General features: G+C 32.7%; 1 protein-coding gene across 1 annotated transcript in view; it reads left to right on the forward strand.

The window, feature by feature from the left end:
- Positions 1 to 20,737, forward strand: part of LOC128162315 (uncharacterized) — a 28,535-nt gene that overhangs the window by 4,501 nt on the left and 3,297 nt on the right. Inside the window, exons 3-9 of the mRNA XM_052825466.1 lie at positions 5,617 to 6,244; positions 8,032 to 8,066; positions 12,696 to 12,747; positions 14,225 to 14,548; positions 18,518 to 18,738; positions 19,274 to 19,427; positions 19,718 to 19,878. Coding sequence (XP_052681426.1) covers positions 5,617 to 6,244; positions 8,032 to 8,066; positions 12,696 to 12,747; positions 14,225 to 14,548; positions 18,518 to 18,738; positions 19,274 to 19,427; positions 19,718 to 19,878 — 1,575 coding nt within the window. The remainder of the gene's footprint in view (positions 1 to 5,616; positions 6,245 to 8,031; positions 8,067 to 12,695; positions 12,748 to 14,224; positions 14,549 to 18,517; positions 18,739 to 19,273; positions 19,428 to 19,717; positions 19,879 to 20,737) is intronic.

Below are 20,737 nucleotides of genomic sequence, written 5' to 3' on the forward strand. Positions count from 1 at the left end.
CAAATTGAGGCGCCAGCGGGGTTTGCTTATTTATATTTAAATACTTAATAGTATGATGGCTTAAAATTATATAAATATAAGTAATAAGGAATCATTCTTTGAATATTATGAGGTGATAATTTCGGTCGGGGCGTGATCAAATCTATCATAAAGCCCTTCAGGAACGAAAGTAAGAAATAACGTGTCGCTCACAATGTGAAGAATTCCACTAAGTAATTTCATAATTGTATTTTCATGTTATATGATACTTTTTTTTATTTAGATATAAAAAGTTCAATTAAAGGTATATACTTTGACTTCAAATGCATTTTGCATGCTATTTTAAGGAAAAATCAAAATATTCTTGCTCCATAAAAGCCTGGTATTAAATTAATTTTAGGAATTAAAAGGTTTAAATGTTAATAAATAAGGAATTGAATATCAAGGACAACGACATGTATATAAAACTGAGGAACGGCTCGTGTGTCCTTAAGGTAGTACGAAACACCCCTGAAATTATTTATTTGAAATATTATCTGAAATACACAAAATAATGACTTAATATGATGTCAAAATTAATTTGTCCATTATCTTAAGAAAAAAAAATATAAATCAAACCCATCAATTACTCAAGGCCAAATAAATTTAGGATACAATGTATTTCGATAATTTTGAAACATGCACTTGGATGGTGTTCATATGATTTTTGTGCAATTTAGCCTTATATTATTTAAAAATGCGTAACTTGTGTTCTTTTCAAAGTAAAGACCTGACACAACCACCACCAGTATTTAAACTTTATGTCAAACAAATTTTAAGGTCATATCAACAGGTCAAAGGTCAAATATGATGACGTCATCTAGGATTTTTTTTATCAATTTATACCTCCGTCAAACATACTTAAACCTTAATTAATCTAAAACCAATGGATGAATTTTCTTTATTTTGATATATTTTAATTCCAGGGTCATGCCAATCAACCTGTTTAATTTTATTCAAATTTGAATTATACATTTTCTTTTTATAAACCGTTAGGTGCTGCAAATTTTCGTCTTAAAAGAGTATTCACAAGCACTAGTTTTACATTATATTGAATGAGAAATGATCTCAAATTACTGGTTAGAATTTATTTCAGTATTTTTAAGTAACAAGAAGGTCTCCTGTTTAAATAGCAACACAAATATTTGTAATATCTTGAAAAATAACTTAATGGCATAAAAAATTATGACTATTTCATTTTACACTCTACTGAAAGGAGATTCCAGTGGTAGGTTTGAGGCGATGTGGGCAAAAATTGTGAGGTCAGATTTTTTTTTCTCAAATTTTACGTATTAAAAGATTTCATTCCAAAGAAAAAAATATAAAAATTTCAGAAAAATTGAATTATAGGAAAAATTTAGCTTATCTGTTTTGTACTACCTTAAGACTTGTAAGCCCACCCCCACACCTACACCCACCCCACCTTCACCCATCAATAAAAATGGCTGAATTATCAAGGTCAGTATTAAGGGACTTAAAAATATATCGGGTCAATAAACATGTTATTTGAGAGAATTTAGAGTGTAGACTATTAGAAGCCACAGCATGATGCTGAATACGCTATATCAACATTCAGGCTCGTGGCAGCATCAGGGAGGCCGGGGGGATGTAAAAAAAAAAAATAAAGTGAAAGGATAGAAATGAATAGTGAAATTAAAGTTAAAGGTATTGTAACCTTTCCCTAGCTGCAGGACTGTAGCTCCCGGTCTGAAAAAATTCGGATGGACGACCTGGGAGCTACAGTGCCTCCCATAGTAAAAAACTGCAATTTACGGCGCACAAAAAATTGCGCTAGTTTTGGACTTATTAACCTTATTTTCACACAAATTCTGTAAAAATAATTAGTACCATTAAATTCTTCAGCAAATTTACTACTGATATCATCACTTTACTTGCCTCAGATTTTTTCTTAAACATGATAACCGACCTCGGAAAAAGAAGTATGTTAATTTACGTCGAGATCGAGAGTCGCCATTTTTAAATGTAAACAAACTTGCACCACTTTAGTTTACAGGGCTGTTGATGGTGTTTAAAAGACTATCAGAAGCAAGTGAAGTGACGACATCTGTAGTAAAATGTCCGAGGAATTTTTTGGGATCGAAGATTTGTACAGAATGTGTTCGTAAATGAGATTAATCAGTCCAAAACTAGCGCATTTTTTTGTGCGTCGTAAATTGCAGTTTTTTACTATGGGAGGCACTGTAGCTCCCAGGTCGTCCATCCGAATTTTTTCAGACCGGGAGCTACAGTCCTGCAGCTAACCTTTCCCCTCCCCGGGATTTGGATTTTAAAATGACGATTTGGAGAAGAAATTAAAAAAAAAAAAATTCTTTTGCTTGTTAAGATTTTTTAAATGAGTCAACCCCCCTTTCCAAAACGATGCTACGTGCCTGCCCTTGATTAATAGTGTATGTAAACACGTCTATTAATTTGAAGTTACATGTAGCTGGAACTGACAAGAAATGATAGATTATTGAAACGGTATTAATTTTCCATACGTGCTGGACGATCACGTAATCCTGTGTTTATTTATCAATATCTTAAAGTCACTGATGACGCACAGGGTCACGCGTTTGGTGACGCGTGAGTTCCAGAAACATGTGACGCATTGACGCTCTTGTACAATACAGATCTCATATTGGCCATACTTACAAAACACGTTACATTGTAACTAGATTCTCCCGAACCGTTGATAAAAGAATTTTCCTATATAATGCAAATACAATGTATAGCATATTTTGGCTATGCTGGACTTAAAATAACAAACATATCCTACCGGGTATGGTAGTATCCGATTTATGCGATGTGTGCAAAGATGATTGAAATTAATTAACGAGTATAAGTGGGTTTTGTTATGTTGTAAGGTTGAAAAATAAGAGATTAATTCGAAATTCTGTCTCTCTATATTCCTCACTATTTCTTCTCTCTTCTCTCTTTACCCCCTCTCTCTCTCTTTCTCTCTCTCTCTCTCTTTCTCTCTCTCTTTCTCTCTCTCTCTCCTGGAAAAACTTATTGATGGTTATAGCAAAAAGTTATCACAAAACAACCTCCACAAAAGTTGAAATAAAATTTCTCAACTCAAGTGTATCAAACTGCATTTCTTGCATTACCATATTTCAGCAGAAGTGAGCATATACATCAATGTAAAAACCGATTCAAAATAAATCGACCATAACTTAAATATGAGCAGCATACATACTAGAGTCCCTGCACAGGTTTGAATTATTTATCTTAGATTGAGGTTTCAGTCACAAAAGATCCAATATTAATGTTATTCATCATCAGACACATTTTGACAAATTACAAGAATAACTCGTGTTCAATGGGCTTCACCGACGTTCGTTTAAAAATATGAAAAAGGGAGTCTCAAAGGAAATTAGTTTTGTTGTTTTTTGCCTGTTGAATAACCTACAATGTAGCTTTTGAATCGTTTTAACTAAGGTTAGTTAAAAAGGAAAAAAAACACGAGGTAGGATGAAAGAATAGTCTTAACAACCCTAGTTGTAAACTATTACACAGCAACCACGTGATAACTATATCAATCATAAATTAACGTGACAAAAATTGTCGATTTTTTCTGCATTATATATGCTCAATGTATGTTGTAAATTTCAATCCCAATCCAGTTTATTTTTTATTTTAAAGTTACTGGATCACTGGAGCGTATTTGGGACCAACCCTTTAGTCCAACGTTTTAATGGTTTTATTATATATGCCAAAATCTTTGCAACTAGTCTTGATACGAACTTAAAGTTCTTTTATTGTTTATTTGTACGTTTGTAACCTATTGGAGCCGTGTATATTTCGTAAAATTTTCACCATCAAGCCACCAAAATATGTAAGAATAAAGTTCTGTATGTGAGCATTTCACTTACATGTACCTAATTTGACTAATGACTGCATGCCGTTGTAGAACTGATCAACAATTCTTAAAGTTGCAGATTCTTATCAAACGTGTACATTTTACAAACCATGAACGAAATGGATCTTATTGCTATTTATGATGATATTCAGTTATAATTTTTTTTATCGCAGCAATTACTTTTTCGGAATGATTTTTAAAGTTTTTTTAGCAGTGGCTGATCAGTGGAGCTAGTTTTATTATTTTAATACAAACTGAATTCTGATTTTTTCTTCAGGAGACTGTACCTTGTTAGAATTTTAGCAATTACATTTTATTATACCCCTATGCAATTTTCCCCATGTTAAAGGACAGGTAATCTCGATTCCATTATTTATTTATAAAACCCTGGAGTGAAACCGCTTCTGTCATAATTTCCCAAGCATGGTTTTACATAAAGTTACGGGAACATTTTCATTTCATGAAATCTGCGCAAAGTAAGCTGTGGTGTCTCGTTTACGAATCAATTCAACGACTTTTGAATTCCTATGCGCAAAGTCTGGTTCTATCTGGGTCTTATCGTTAAATCTGGAACAATCGTTGATAGGCATCGTTTTGTACTATTCCCCCCCCCACGCTCCCATTACCTACAGAAGCACTAGTATTGTGGACAATTATGGAGGATGGGTGGTAAATAAATTATCCATCAGATACAGTGTCGGAATCAGGATTTCAAAAAAAGGTTTGGGGCAAAAGGCCAAGGGTATGGGACCTCAGATATTGGAGGTTTTAAAACCCTTTTTTGAGTTATTCTAGCTATACTTAACATATTATAAGATCGATGTAAAAAAATATGATATACTGTAATACTATCAAATATTTCTTAAAACTTTGACCACAAGGTAAGGAATGTTGGGGCGGCCCCCGTGCGCCTCCTATACTCGTAAATCCGCCACTGAAAATCATTTTGAAAAATTGGAAGTAATTAACTCTATCTGAAATAGTTAAATACCTCCAGTTTTCGAACAATGATTTGGTTAGCTATTTAATATAATGTAGTGAATATATATTCCATAAAAGTTAGCTCTGAAATTTAAATGTTTTACTTTATGTATTTAAAAAGCTCTTTTTTTAAGGAGATTTATAAGGTGTTAAATTGACCACAACCAACCAGCTCTTTCAGTTTTCAATGATTGCCCTCACATAATCATCCACAAATATTGTAACATTTCAAGTGATAATCATATAGATATTTTTAAAACATTGAAACCGCTAACTCACAAACTTTCCATGGTAAGTTGTGAAGGAAGCTAATTTTATTTAACAAAGATTTGAAAAACACACTAATTTATAGAAAACTGTTCAATCCTGTAAATCGCACTTGCAGACAATATATTGATTTTATATGAGCAAAGTTCTGCATGATTTGTAAAGAAACCGCAAAATTTAAGTTTAAATTTGTTAAGGATGCCCCTTTCCACTCCAAATTTAAAAAAGGAGATACGTGGTATGAGAAAGGGTTGCACAAATTTATGACAGATCATATATTTGCCAAGAAAATTACTGTTTGTTATAAACATTTTTTCTTAAAAATCAATTTGATACTTAACAAAACATCAATCATTTAACCGGAAATATACTTTCTACTCTTGTAAAAAAAAAAACCCACAACAAAAACAAAAACAAAAAATAGAATGGGGGAAAGAGTTTAGCGTTGATGAAAATTACTAATAAGTTTTAACATTTATATCATTTAGTATAAAGAATACTGCCATGAAATTGACCAAGGAAATATTCCTGTAGGCTTATTGAAAGAATTGAAGCCTTCTAACAATAGCGTAGATGCACAACATCTACCATCGGGCTCGGGATCCAGCGAAAAAAGCACTGCCTCACCCTCATCCTCATCCAATGGATCACCGACTGATGGTGGAACCGACAAAGATAGCAGTAGCTTCCGCGACACACAAAGTCTTAAAGGAAATCATTTTACGGATAACTCTTCAGATTCAACACAATCCAAGTGTTCAAGTTCTACCTCAAATATAGCTGGCTGGGAATGTTCCTCACCCTCCGTTACTCAGGGCAACAAACGAAAGAGGAAGACCAGCAGTCGAAAATCATTACTAGCGAAAATGTTGAGTTTTGAGGACGAACTATCAACAGATGAAAGCTGTGCAGATGAGGGCGAGGCTTCTACAGAAAGTATCACTTTAAAATCGCCGGATAATGTTACCGAATCTAGCCCACTATCCAAAACAGGATCAGAGGAGTTTCTAGCATCAAACGCAGATGTAGAAGAAGGAAGTAATGAGGAATTATGGGAGAAATGTCTAATGTCCGCCCTATCGCTGTTTGAAGACTATGGTGACATTGTATCTATTGGTGACAGCAGTGAAACATAAGACCAATCTAATGTCATTATTTCATTAGAAAATTCAAATAGGAAAACGGAAACAGGGCGAGAATGTGCAAAAGTCACCATGCAAAGAGAGGATGCATTTAATTCGACTTTGAAAATGGAAGGAGGGCGAGAATTTGCAAAAGACAGCATTCAAATAGAGGATGCATTTAATTTGAATTTGAAAGCGGAAGAAGAGCGAGGGATAGGTAATGAATCCGTTCAAAAAGAGAAAGAATTTTTGTGAATTTCTCTAATATCAGCTTATCCAGTGTGAAAAGTTAACCTTAACCTGAGGAGAGATTTCTGACATTGTCACTGAAATCCATCTGTGTTAATTAAAACTCGCCAAAAGCAACTAGGATTGTGAACCCTAACTTTGCCAAATCACGGTTAAAAGGAAAGGGCGCAGTGAGTTATATCGATAAGTGGAATGGAGATTCCTACCTGACGTTTAAAAAAATCAATATTATTCGATGTAAACAATGCCGAATATGCATTTTGTGTATGTTTAACATGTTAAAAATACACGTTTGTTATATGAGGTGCTGTTTATTTCGACAGCGACAATATCTACAAAAAAAGTTGTCTACATGAAGAAAAAGACGTCCACCAGAAAAACGCAACACGTATTGAGTCACAGGGTGAATGGAGGGGGGGGGGGGACAAACTGCATGCATAAGTGTTTTTGTGACAATTATAATCCATTTTGTTTTGTTGTTATTGTGTAAGAATGAAAATTTCTGATTTTTTAAAAATATTATTATATAGTACAAATTACCTCTAATTAAGTTATATTGTATGGATTCCAAGCTAATTATTTTCCATTTTATGAACAATCAATTTAAATGATTTATAAATACATGTATCTTTATATTAAATGTAGTGAAAATGGTTATGATATTGTTTCTAGTTTTGATGTCTTATCGATCATCGTTTACAGCGAAACTGTTTAATATTCCATCAATATCACATTCACGTCCATTTTGTAAAAATATTTCTTGTGTATAATTTATGAAGTATAACTTTTTATATCATGTGTTCATGTACAAGCTCAAGTAGTTATCCCCCATCTTGTGAAACAAATCGGTTACCTGTTTTACTTAGTCTATATTGGTTTTAAGGATAATTAATTTACTTATTCTCTTTTCTAGAATTGTTGTACGTATACTGTTTTTATGGTGTAAGGTTCGTTCGCGAAACGATTGCTATCCGTATGATTTCATTTGTTTTACGCAATTCATTGTAAATTCGTCAAATTGCAATTTTTTTTTGTGTTTATGGAAAACGTAAATTAAATGCTAGCATTCATATAGCATGCACAATGCTTTAAAAAACTGGACAGAAGAAAGAGAGTTTTGGATTATCATTATCTTGTAACGAACGTTGCGATGAGCGAGAACATAAAAATCACACGGAGCATTTGTTATTGCGTCGCTAAAGTTCGAGGATATTACAAATAGAAAATGAAATCACGTTAAGAAACTCAGATTTATCGTAACGTTAAATTTAGCAAGGGCCGGTTATGTCAAGTCGAACCATGACCAGGATTAATTTTAACTTTGGCGAAAGAACTCAATTCATCGTTTTTTAAATTTTTTGATATCGAAAAGTACTTAAGAAAAATTAATTTTCCCGTAACAAACTGAACTGTATTTAATACGTTCTACATAATAACGATGATCATGTGTTTGTTAGTTTGTGACAGGTAACAAATGGAAACGTTTGATATGAATATATTTTTCTAACAAAATTAAATTTTTTTATAAAGCAAACGACAGTTTGTATGAATTTTTAGCCGAGCAGGTTTTATTCATGAAAATGTTCCCTAGAAAATAATCATAGAGGAAAAAATATATGATAGGCCTTTTAAAAAGCCAACCCTTTCCCATGCAAGCAAAAATGCCCTTTCCACGTTTGGAAAACATTCTGGATCTGCTCAATACACTAGATATATGCAGATGTAGTTATCGATGTATAGTCAGATAATGAAAATAAAAGAGTTAAATTTCATGTTTTTTGTTTGTTTGGTTTTTTTTTTATACAAAACATTAATTATTGTAACTTTACGTTTAATGACATGTTGATGCATACTTTTATAAGTTTTGAGTATATTAAAATGATATATTTTTATATGTTTGTCCTGTTGTTTTATATGCATGGCTCTGTATCTTACAAGATGATTACAGGGTACACTGAATTCTTTATTGATGATTGAAAAGCTTTGATCCCATACACATGATATCAGATCGTCATACGACATTACCTAGTCCGAAATATTTATCGTTTTCCTCCCTTTTTACGATTTTGATATTTGAACTGGCAAGGAAAATATTAAAATCGCTTTTCCTGGCAAGTAAAATGAAAATCTTTTTAAAAATCTAGAAACTCGGACTCTCGGACCATAGCTTACCTTATAAAGTGCTTCATCATTAACCAAAATTTTACTGAAGTTAAAAATCAGCAGGAATTGCTGCTATGATGTTATTTGTCTATTATGACGTCAAACATGATTTGATAGATCTCTTTCCCGTACTTTTCGGCTCTAATGTAGTCATTGGCATATCATGAGTTGGGGGAAAGTTTTAAAACATTTTAAATTTTAGAAATGTAAATGTACAAAATCATAAACGGCCGAAAAAATCAAAATTATATTCTGTTCATTATTCTGTTTGTAAAATATAATAAATCTGACGAATGTGTTAATTTTTTGATGGTTTAAAACAGAAGCTGTCACAAAAAGTCGTCATTCCAGAATAAGGGGTAGGTGTGATTCCTATTCTAGAATCTATTTTGACTGCCAAGAAAGTTGCCATGAACATTTTTAGTTATAAATCACATGACATGCTAAGGTTGATTTATGGAATGAAAAAAAAATTAATGGAAGATTTTTTATGTGTTATCACATTTTGTTTAAATTCAGAAGAAAAACCTCCAAAATTTGAAGTGCTGATTTTAACAATATTTTGATAAAATTATGATATTTCTACGTTGTATATTAATTTTGAAATTTGTTTCCGTTCTTAAAATCAATGAATACAATTTGCAAATAAATTCCATCAAATAAAAAATTTATCGCAGAAAATTGATATTGTCAAAAGAAATTATAATGCCAGAAAACGGGACAATTCCTATCAAAATGTCCCCCTTACAAGGTAAGAAAGTAGTCAAGAAAATAATAATTGTTGTAGAGGACATCGTAATGTTAATGTGCTTAAGGAGGCCGATTTGGGTTTTTTTGTGGAAAAACTACAATAGCATAACTCTTTATTTTTTTTACAATATGTTATTTAAACCGACTCTAGTTTATTTGCGAAGGTTCATGAAAATCGACCGTCTGGTTTTTTTTATGGACCATCTCAAAATAGAGGTATATTTACTATATTTTTTTTTTTAAAATAGAGGTATATTTACTATAAAAAAAAAAAAAAAAAAAAAAAAAAAAAAGAGGTATATTTACTATAGGAATATATAGGAAACTGTCATTTTCCGCACATCAAAGCAGTTTAAAAAAATACTACAATAGCTTTTTTTCTCAAATTGTTATATATGATTATTTATATCATTTCCTACCTTTTATGCAAAAAACACAAAATTCTACCGTCTGGTTTTTAGTGGGGGCCGTCTCAAAATATTAAAATGCACCAAATTTTGCTATATATTTGGATTATCACGAATGATGATTGGTATAATGGATTCATTCCAAAAATAAGGAAAATGTAATCGAGGATAGCATCATTCTGTATATAAAATTTCAACAGCGTACAATTTTTACTTTTTCTTTTATGTTATTTCTTATAACGTACTCCTACAAAGCTTCATTTTATCATAACGTCATAAAAGCGCAATGGCAATGTTCCCCTACCGCACAAAGTAAAAATCGTGTTAAAAATAAAAATTTCCTTTAAAAATCTAAATATTTTTAACTGTATTTTGTTTATTGTGTTCAATTTTATAAATGATGTCGTAAAAAATTCATAAGAAGTATAAATCAACTGTATTATATTAGAATGCGCAAAAACATGCGCAATGCAAACTTAAGTCGGCCTCCTTAAAAAAAGGGGAAAAAAATATTGATAAATAACCTACACTGCAAAGTCCCTTTCCACCTAAAAGTGCAAATATAATCTAAATATATTCAGAAATTACAATAACCAAAAATACATTTCAAATTTGTTTGGTTTTTGGAAATGTACAAATTTAAAAAAAAACCAGCGGTATATGAACTCATGACATATGTTAGTAGTAAACGCTTTAACCTACTGCGCTACACTGTTATGTGACAATTTTGGGAATTAAAGAAATACACTTAATTTAATTGTTTGATCCGATAAATAGTAAATCACAACACGGAGGTGTCCAATACCACTTTAAGAATAACGACCAAATTTATTTTCAAAATAAAAATGTTGTCTGTGTGATTTGTGAAACCTACCATGACTGTGAATGACTTGGAAATCCTTCCAACGATTCATGGCCACATGAAGCAAGGGGATCAAATCAGGTGATAAAAATTGGAACGCCTGGACAAGAACACCGCATTTGAATTTTTTTTTTTTAGTACGAATTAATAATCTTAATGAAATTGTAAAAACACAAGAAGTAATGTGCACGTAGTCTGGATATAGTGTCAAATGAAATACATTAAGATATTGCATATGCACGTCTTTTTTTTACCCATTATTTAAAGGGGCATTGCCACGATTAAAGCTGAAATTTTCTTTTATATTATGTTGTTTGAAATGCTTCATTTATAATAAGCAGTCAAACTTTGAAAGTCAGTGGTCAAGTTATGTGGGAGATAAAGATTTCACAATTCTATGTTATCTTGAATAGGCTATTCCGATCCTGTTGTTAAGAATTGTAAAATACATGTATATCAGTTCATTTTCGAAACGAGTTTTATGAATTTGTAATTAATAGGAACAGGTTTAAATGTTTGAGTTTTTGTCATAGTCAAATTTGTTTAAAACGCACCTTGTGTTTTCTATTGAGCATACAATATGTAAGAACCCCCCCCCCCTTAAAAATGACTCAAAATTTGATTTATTACTCGAAACAGCTTTGTAAAACATTCTAAGCATTGAACGTGGGAAAAAATCTGAAAGCGTGACCATGGTCCTAAAACAATTTTTTCTCGGGTCAATAGTTTCCTGTATTGACTTCAGCACGGGTTAAACAAGACAATCTGATTTTGATAGTTTAGAAATCTTTGATTTTAAATCTTTAATTTCACGTTTGAATATAACATTAACAATTGTAGTGGCTTCCTTATGATGACCAGAAACCTTTTGCTTTTAACTAAAATAACATTTTTGATAGTCGTGTAACATGTATTTACGGACTGCATGCCATTGGTCAATTTTACTGTTAGCATAATCAGCAAACATTATTTTTATTCGTCTCGATGTTAATATTAATCCAATTCTTGTCAGGGATCTAGAAAAGAATTAAATATATGCTGTTGCCGATTTTACTATCAAACATTTTTGATCCGATAAACAGAATTATATTATTATTTTCATAATAATAAAAAAATTAACTTGTAAAAAAAACTATTTAATGGGAAACACAAGTAGTCTGTTGTTTGAATCTGTATACTATTTGTAATGTCAAAGAACCAGCGTGTGTTAATTGTTGGCCTGATATCTATGACAACAGGGACAATAGAGATGACCACGTCACCGTGTTTTACTGCAGTATGCTTCACTAGTAAATATGGGTTCTATAATGCAATTTACGTTTTAATTGCGAATAACGAACTGTGATCCGTCTTCCAGAAACCAATTGATTTGCCTTGGTCTTTATATAAAAGACCACACTACGGGATAATTCAGGAAGAATGAAAGGAGAATACCCGCTACTAAAATTGCAAAACGTTTAGGACGTTTTAAGAAAATAAACGTTAATTTTTAAAGTCTAATTACAAATAATTCTGATCAAATTATGCTCGCGCAATGGTGTCCAGGCCTCGGTCTTTATAAAAGGACGTCGCTGCAGGAATATTCAGGAGAAGCCCCAGACAAGAATGAAGAGGGAACGCACGCTACTAAAATGGTAAGGCAGTTATAAGATAAATTCTAAGTTTAATTTTATTACAATAAATGCATCATTATGAGTTTAAAAATTGAAACTTAATTTAAAGTTTTAATTCATTCTGATTTAACTTTTATTTTTACTGAATGATTAAAAGACTGGAAATTTGATGTGGTGTTTATTAACACATGTAAAATGTATTAAAGAAATGACTTTTATAGTTAATAAAACAAAAAGCCTACTACAAAACAATTACTTTTATGCAAACTAGAATTAAATATGTTAGATTTATTAATATGTTTATTTTAAAGAGATATTACAAATAAACAAGTAATATACATGTATATGGATAAGTAATATTTCATCCATTTATTAATTCATATTTTTCCTTTATTACAGATATTTCCGGTTCTTTTTTTACTTTTTATATTCCCTTACAAAACAGATACAGGTAAGTCTCTCTCTTTTTTTTTAAAAATCCCCACAATTAATAATCAAATTTTTGATGCTAACTAAAGATATTACCAATGGAAATAGATAATGATTTTAATAATATACATTTAATTAACTAGGTGGGTTTTAATACAAATTTATAATATGAGGACTGTTGTCATGGTATACAAAGGATATTGACAACAGTTTTGCGGTTTTTCTTAAGTAGATGAATTAACTATCAGCCAAAGGTTAAAGCTGAACACCGCTCGTAAATAGCCACTGTCCGCCATATTTCTCTTTTATCACTGCTGTCCCTACAACCCTTATTTAAGGGACAGACCTCTAAACAGTTCAAAGTACTTTGCTGTAGAGGTCTCACCTGTGTGGACGTACATTTTGCCTCGCCGTGTTACTCGGTCGCGATGAAATTATCAAACTTTACGCACCTTTTTGAAGCCAGGAGAATACTAACATCAAATAAATTGGTCAATGCATTATTTACGAACAGAAAATGAACATAAGATAGGAAAAAATGCATAAAATCTAAAGACCACGAAAGGAATACTACATGTCGGCCACGAGGTTCAGGTGTGCAATCGGGTGTAACAAAATCAAAGGGTTTATATACCAGGTATCTGTGTGACGGTGCCTATTTACGAGCGGTGTTCAGCTTTAAGGGATCAATGTTGTTTACCAAAATGGCATAATGATATTCTTCATTCGCATAAGAGGGTTTTTTAAGAATTTATAAAACAGATTTTGAATGTTAACGCTACTTAATCTTGTTACTAAGTAAGTTAAGAAAAACAAACATTAATTTAATTTTAAACTTTGGCTCATCATCTTCTTATAGGTGTAGGAAGGTGGAATAGTGTTCAGAGAAGTGAACGTTATTGTAACTTGTGTAACTGTAACAAAATTGACGATGGATTCAATTTGATTTTAAAATGTAAGGTCATATGAAACTTACGTAGTTAGCTTTTAACAACAGATTATATACTGTTCTTCTCCAAACACTAAAACGTTTTGTGAAATCATGATTTCAAATAACTATACGGTATTAAGAAAATTCAGTTTGCTTTCAATTCAATTCCATTTATTGTCCTTGAACGTTGCAACTTCCCGGAATGCAAAGTATAATGCAAATAAAATTATATACAAATTTGCAATGTATCAAGAGAAAATAATGCATACAACATAGAATATAATTTGGTATACCGTTTTAAGAGACAAATATTTACGTAAATTATTGAGTTCCTTTGCTTATTTCAAATACTAATCGAATTGTTTGTGCATCCAATTTCCTTTTTTTACCTGTACAAACACTTTGTGCACATTCAATTAATTATGCTATACTTGGACATGTACTTCATGTAACATTTTATGGTTTTGAGTAAAATATACAGAACTGAAACTGAATTTTTTTTTCCGAATCTGAAGATTGGGCGACATAGTTATATGTGATCTGACAAATTCTACGGCGTTCCTTTCAGCCTATTCAGCATGTTACCCCGAGACCCCCACCACTAGACAGTTAGCGGTGAACCCCGGTAACTATGTCACGACCTCACTCACAACTTCACACTGTGAGGACGCATGCTTGAGGCTGGGGTACTCCTTAGCCGGTTTGACGGCTGGAAAAGCATGCTTCTGTGGAAACACCATGACAGAAGCGATGGCTTCTGAGGCCGCATGCGTACAGACGTGCGCCGGTGATGGTGAGAAATGTGGAACCGACGGGGAGCCGCCGTATGACAGCGTCTACACCACCGTCACTACCACCGTGGCTCTCAGTGGATTCAAGATGTTTCCTGGAGGTAGGCTTAACCCAAGTTCGTTTTCAGGACGTTTGACTGACGCATCGCTAAATACAAATATGTTGATTACTTAAAATCAGTACAAATTGTCAAATTTTGATTTTAAAGAGCATACATTATTATAAAGAACTTTACCGCACAATACGACGAAAAGATTTGTATCTTTATTTGTAATGGTGTATGTTTTTGGAACCTTCTAAAAATATTTCCCATTAATTGATTTTCTTAATGAGTATACCCAAAGCTCGTGGGGCATTAAACTATGATCAACTCACTTTTGACCACACCTTCTGTTTTCTATTGATATATTCGTCTTGAAAAAATAATTAGATCAAAATTTGTTTGTTTTATGGCAATTGCTCTGAAAATCACTTTTAAATACTTTCTTCAACTGTTTTTATATCCGTTACCTTTTTTATTTAACATGTTTTAGTAATATAAGCCAGTGCGTGAAAAATGATTGGTTTCAATATAATCTTGAAAGTCCAGCGGTGTCTTAATACCTCTTTGAGAATTTGAATTTTCATATTTAGTTTTATCTTACTCGTTGACTCGGTATATTACTATTCATTCGTCAGGAATGCGTATGACACCATTTAAACGAATTGGATAAATAAAATTTTGAATAATGTAATAAAGATATTATTTAATTCATCACATTTTCTCTTCAATATGCAATACCTATCACCCATGTATTAATATTTTGTTTTTAATTTGATAACGCTACAATGATTTTTAAGCAATACTGCTGAAATCAAGCGGGTATCTTAAAGATCATTCCCGCTAGCAACAAGTGTTCCCTTTGCCTTCTATGTTTATAAAAAGCCTAACATGGTCATAATATTGATTAAATTTTATTTTCAATTTTAGTGTTTACAATGCTTTGGTAGTACATTTCTAACGATCAATAAAAATTTGATTGTGTGTCTCAAAAATATAAACACGATACAGAGCTCACAATATTATTTGTTATGTAAACAAGGCTCGTGCCATTATTTTGGTTTACCTTGATTTAATATACCAGAAAGTTCTTTTTCAAGCTGAATTTTAAATAAGCTGATTCAATAGTACATAAATTTATTGAGTTAGTAGCGTTTGTCACATCTGTTTTCGGTCAATACCTGTGATTTTCTTCGGAAAATTCATAACGTAAACAAATATATGACCTTAGCTTTGTTCCATACCGAAGAATTGTGAGTCTTGTATTCTGCTTTTAACTCGACCACCGACACTTATATTTTGGTTGACTGCCAGAAATGTTCCACTGCAACATCGTAAATATTAAAAATGGAAAAATAGAGTAAGTCAGAAATTGGGACCGTGTCCCTCAAAATAGAGAGCCAGTAACCCAACCCTGTCATGAGAAAAGTCCAACTCTAGGACGGAAATATCACAAAAGTCCAACTCTAGGACGGAAATATCACAAAAGTCCAACTCTAGGACGGAAATATCACAATAGCACAAGATATTTAGAACAAATGTACTTCTATACACTCTTTGAAAAACCTATGACTAGTCATGGTGTAGTTTAAAATTCCTTCAAGGGTTCGCCTATATCGGGGCTTTATTGGGACCTTCATCAAATACTTGTAATTTTGTCTTCTATACTTATTTTTGTGCTATGTTCACACTAGCATTGCATTCATATAGATAACGATAAATATAATTAAATATTACTAAATTAAAAATTTCGTATTTAACAGTCGAATTACATTGCTGCGCCTTTAAATGCATGCATTTGTAGTCAAACTTTTAATTTCAGCCTATTACTATTGATCTTAAAGACAACGTTATGATGAGAAGTTCAATAACTTTTTTATGACTTGAAAAGATTGATTAAAGAGCCTGCGCTCTTCTTAATTAAAAATAAATGTTCACAGCATGCTGAGAAATATTTTATAAATGGAAAAGTATTCTTACCTGGTTTAATTAACTAACCAGGAGTTCTTTATATTCCAAAAGAATATGAACACCTTGCAGGTTTACTTTTGATGAATGTAATTAATCTTTTTATCTAATCTGTAGGTAATGATTGGTTATAAGTCAGGTAAATTATGGCACTGTTGTCATTAGGTTGTGGTATATTAGACCAATTAAATGCTGCATGTGTTATCAGCGGTAAGCGAAGAAGGTCCACTTAAAAATAAATACGGAATATCGCTTACCTGGGTAGGATCATGGAAAATATAACATAAGGTGTCGTCCTGAATTTCTGTACAAGTGAAAAAAAAATGACAATAAAAAACTGTCAACCATCCAAAAATTCAAAAATAAGCAGAGCAACACGGACCTCAAAAAAGATAGAGGTAGGATCAGGTGCCTAGGAAAAGTTAGCATCCTCTGCTGACTAGTCAAACCCACCGTATGGTCTTTATCGTAATCGGGAAAACGGAAAAGTTCGTAGACAATTAGGTGAATAATTATGGTCTAACAAATGAATTTAACTCATATTCTTGGAAAAAAAGATTAATTGTATCTTGTTTTATCTCAGTGTATTATTTCACGTTAAAAAGTATTTTAAAAAGTTATTATTGCATTCTTATAGAACAATTCCAACAAGAGCTTGGACTTTGGGCAGTTGTGTCAAACAGCAATGTGACGTAGGCCTGTTTATTTCCTTGCTAGCCCAAATATAGAACATCTAAATTATATGAGACCGAGTCATGGAAAAAATATTAATGCGTTTGTTCTTTATACACTTTGTCTGGTTTAACTGATGAAGTATATTATTTCACAAGTATTCTTCTTATTGATAAGTAAAAAAATATATATATTTGTGTTATGTCATTTTTAGTTTTTTCAAATGTTAAAAAAAATGTGATTTTTTTGGAATATTGGAAATCAGAGTTTCCAACAATCTGTTGGAATACCACAAGTACCGATTGCTTGCCATTGATAGAAGACATATTTCTATTTTCAATATAAGCAGAATTAATTTAAAGACATGAGAAAGAAAACCTCGCTGTGGTCTTCAACTTGAATTTAGATATATCGACGACGTATCATCAATTAACAATTGTTACTTCCATTCTTACATCGATTCGAAATATCCCATTGATACTTGATAAAGAAGATATCACTGAGACTGAGTCACCTCTTTCATATTTTATTTAGATATTTTACTATGGTTACCTACAACCAAAACTTTATGATTAACGTCACAATTTTAATATTTCTTTCGTCAACTTTCTTCACTTATGTAACAATATACCTTCATCACCTGCATATGAAGTTTGCCTCTCAGTTGATTCGATACCCAAGGGCATGCTCTACGTATGACCAGTTTCTAAAACGAGGCAAGCTACCGACAATCACGTTAATAAAACAATGGTCTCGATTGACGTTATCACTTTGTAAGTTTATGGTCAATACAACGACCTTGTCAGCAAATACAATCTTCCGCTGGGTCGCATGCTGACTGAAGTTTTTCATACTTTTAGTAAGGCCATTATTATTACCGAATTGTGTACGGATTTTTCTGTTTTCCCGATTGCGACAAAGAACACATAGTGGGTTTGACCGATCAGCAAAAGATTGTCACTCCTCCATTGCACCTGGTACTTCCTCTGATTTTTGTAAATTCCGTGGTTTCCCTGCTCTTCTTTTGGTTTTTTCATTTCGTTTGACTTTTAATTTTGAAAAGTGTTCGTTATCAGCACATTTCATTATTGTAGTAAGTTATATCAAATATTGGGTACTTCGACTGTGATATTCGAATTTCAGTGACAGTCACTAAAACCGATTCAACTTGAAAAAAAACAAAACATGAAATCATACATGTTTGTAAATATTTACGTGAAAAAAAAGTAATATATCTATAAAGCTTTATTAAGATTTTGGAAAAATTGTCACAGCTATACTGAATGCAGCTGAATTTGTATTTTCAAAAGCCTTATTAATTAATATGAGAACGTCGTCAATTATACTGCAACCTCAACACCCATTATAAAAGCTTTGTAATTTTCACAGACATGCTCCTGGAGTCCTTCGTTTCACAGACGCTGTACTTTAACCTGACCACTGGCGACATTCAGTCCATCACAGCTGTGACATCAGATAAAGGCCCGGATCTAGGGCCTGTCACAACACTAAGCGTACCCATAGTTCCCAGAAAGTCAAGACTGCTTAACGTCAAGGCCACTGTAACAGACACGGGGTCAAAGACACTAGAAACAATCCAAACATTCAAAGTATGACAACCAAATAGGCTTTAGCCTATTTCAAGAAAAAAACCAAAGCATTGCAATATTTATATCTCACTTGTAACTCAACAAAAAAAAAACGGCCAGTCATTAGGAATATCCATGTTCAGTAAATTTTGTGTTCCAAAAGGAAAAGAAACTGTTGAGAGCAGAAATCTTGATCATGTTCCTTTAGGGAGGCTTGATGGTCAACAAATTACCCATTAGATCCTTATTACATTTTTGATATGATTTGTTAAGCAATTCACTAAATCTTAATGAATTAAAAATCTATGAATTTTAGCGTTTTAATTTGAGTATTTTCGTGTATCTTAAGAGAGTTCTTCTTCAAAAGGGTACCGATATAGAAGACCATCCAGCCCTCCAAAAAATAAGATTTCTGAGGAATTTCAATATCTCTATATATTTCTGAGTGACGCCAATTTCAGTTTCTGTTACATCCCTGCTAAACTTAATTTTACTGTTCAGTTGCTTCAGGAAATGTGAATACATTTGCAAAATAACAAAAATCCAATCACTTAAGGTACAAGCCAGAATCCGCCTGATGAGCATGGAATGCACGAACTACGTCGTGAGTAATGTGCGCTTCGATTGTTTTCTTCGGATCGGCGTAGGAAGCCCGATGACCGTTACTGTCGACATGGATGACGGAACTACTTTTCCTCTCCCTGTCCCAGGTACTATATAGCTGGAGCATCCGGAATCTAGATCATTCGATACTTTGTATAACTGAGTATTATAAGCTTTAAATACAAAATAAAAAAAATAATTGTTTTACTATACATATACTAATATTCATATTATTAGATAACATTGACCAAGAATTAGCAATAACAATAAAGAATTCTAATTTTTCCGAACACAACGTTTCAATGAATTATGTAAACATCCCCCCCCCCCCCCGAAAAAGTGTATGTATTTTCATATTTAAAGTGATAAAAAGAATGACGTGTCTTTTAACTCACAGAGTGCAAGGAATTCACCAAGGGGAAGGCCTCTGGCCCTGTCTCTCCCGTGTCACACCCAGGCAGTAATCTGTATATGTTAACCGACACAGTTGTCAGGACCAATGCTACCCTGATGGGACTCGATTACACTGCCACCTCTACTGGAAACATCATTGTACAGGTAAGCAATACGTTTTGCAGGTATGTTACAGTACAGGTGTGTAAGCCATGTAAGAATTTCAGGTGAGTCATCAACTGTTCACGTAAGGCATACTATGTAAAGGTAAGTCATTTATTTTCAAAGTAAGTCAAACAAACTGTTACATATATAAGGAAAGCCATGGTTTTTCAATCCTCTATAATAGCAACGCCAAAAACAACAAAAGTGGATTTTTTTTTAATTTTTATGTCCGGTCTCTGCATAAAAGTAAAGCTGTAAATTGTTGTATCAATTGTTGTAAAGTAAATAAAGTTCAGTTTTAAAGGAAGTGAACATGAAAAAATTATCAAGGGCTCAAATTTGTTTGTTTGATGTGTATAATGATATCTGAAAACCATTTAGACAGAGCTTTCCTCAGTAAAAAGATATACCACTTAGAATAACTAATTCTTGCAATCCATGAGCGCTGCCATATTGTAAAAATCATTACCTCCCTGCTGGGTTATCTCTAAGCATCTAAGAGAGGGCAGCACTGATGCTGCCGTCAGTGAGACACATTGCAATTTTACACACGTGTAGTAACAGGGATAAAATGCCATCATCAAAATGTGAATGGAAACTTGAAAGGAATGTAAAGAGTTGTCATTTTAAACAGTGTTTATGGAGGAAGATTTTGGATCTCAGAATGATGCATTCCCACCAGCAGTTAATGTGACATGTAACTAGAATGGAATGTCCGTGGATCAGTGTTATTGTGACCTATTTTTTCTTGCACTCGGGAATTTCTTGTTTATGAGTTAGAACATTATGTGTGCTACATAAATGAGCACACAAGGTGCATTGCACAGCATCCTGACTTTTAAAAAGTGTCTTAGTCCTG

This window comes from Crassostrea angulata, chromosome 9, assembly GCF_025612915.1.
Source record: "Crassostrea angulata isolate pt1a10 chromosome 9, ASM2561291v2, whole genome shotgun sequence".
Taxonomy (NCBI): Eukaryota; Metazoa; Mollusca; class Bivalvia; order Ostreida; family Ostreidae; genus Magallana; species Magallana angulata.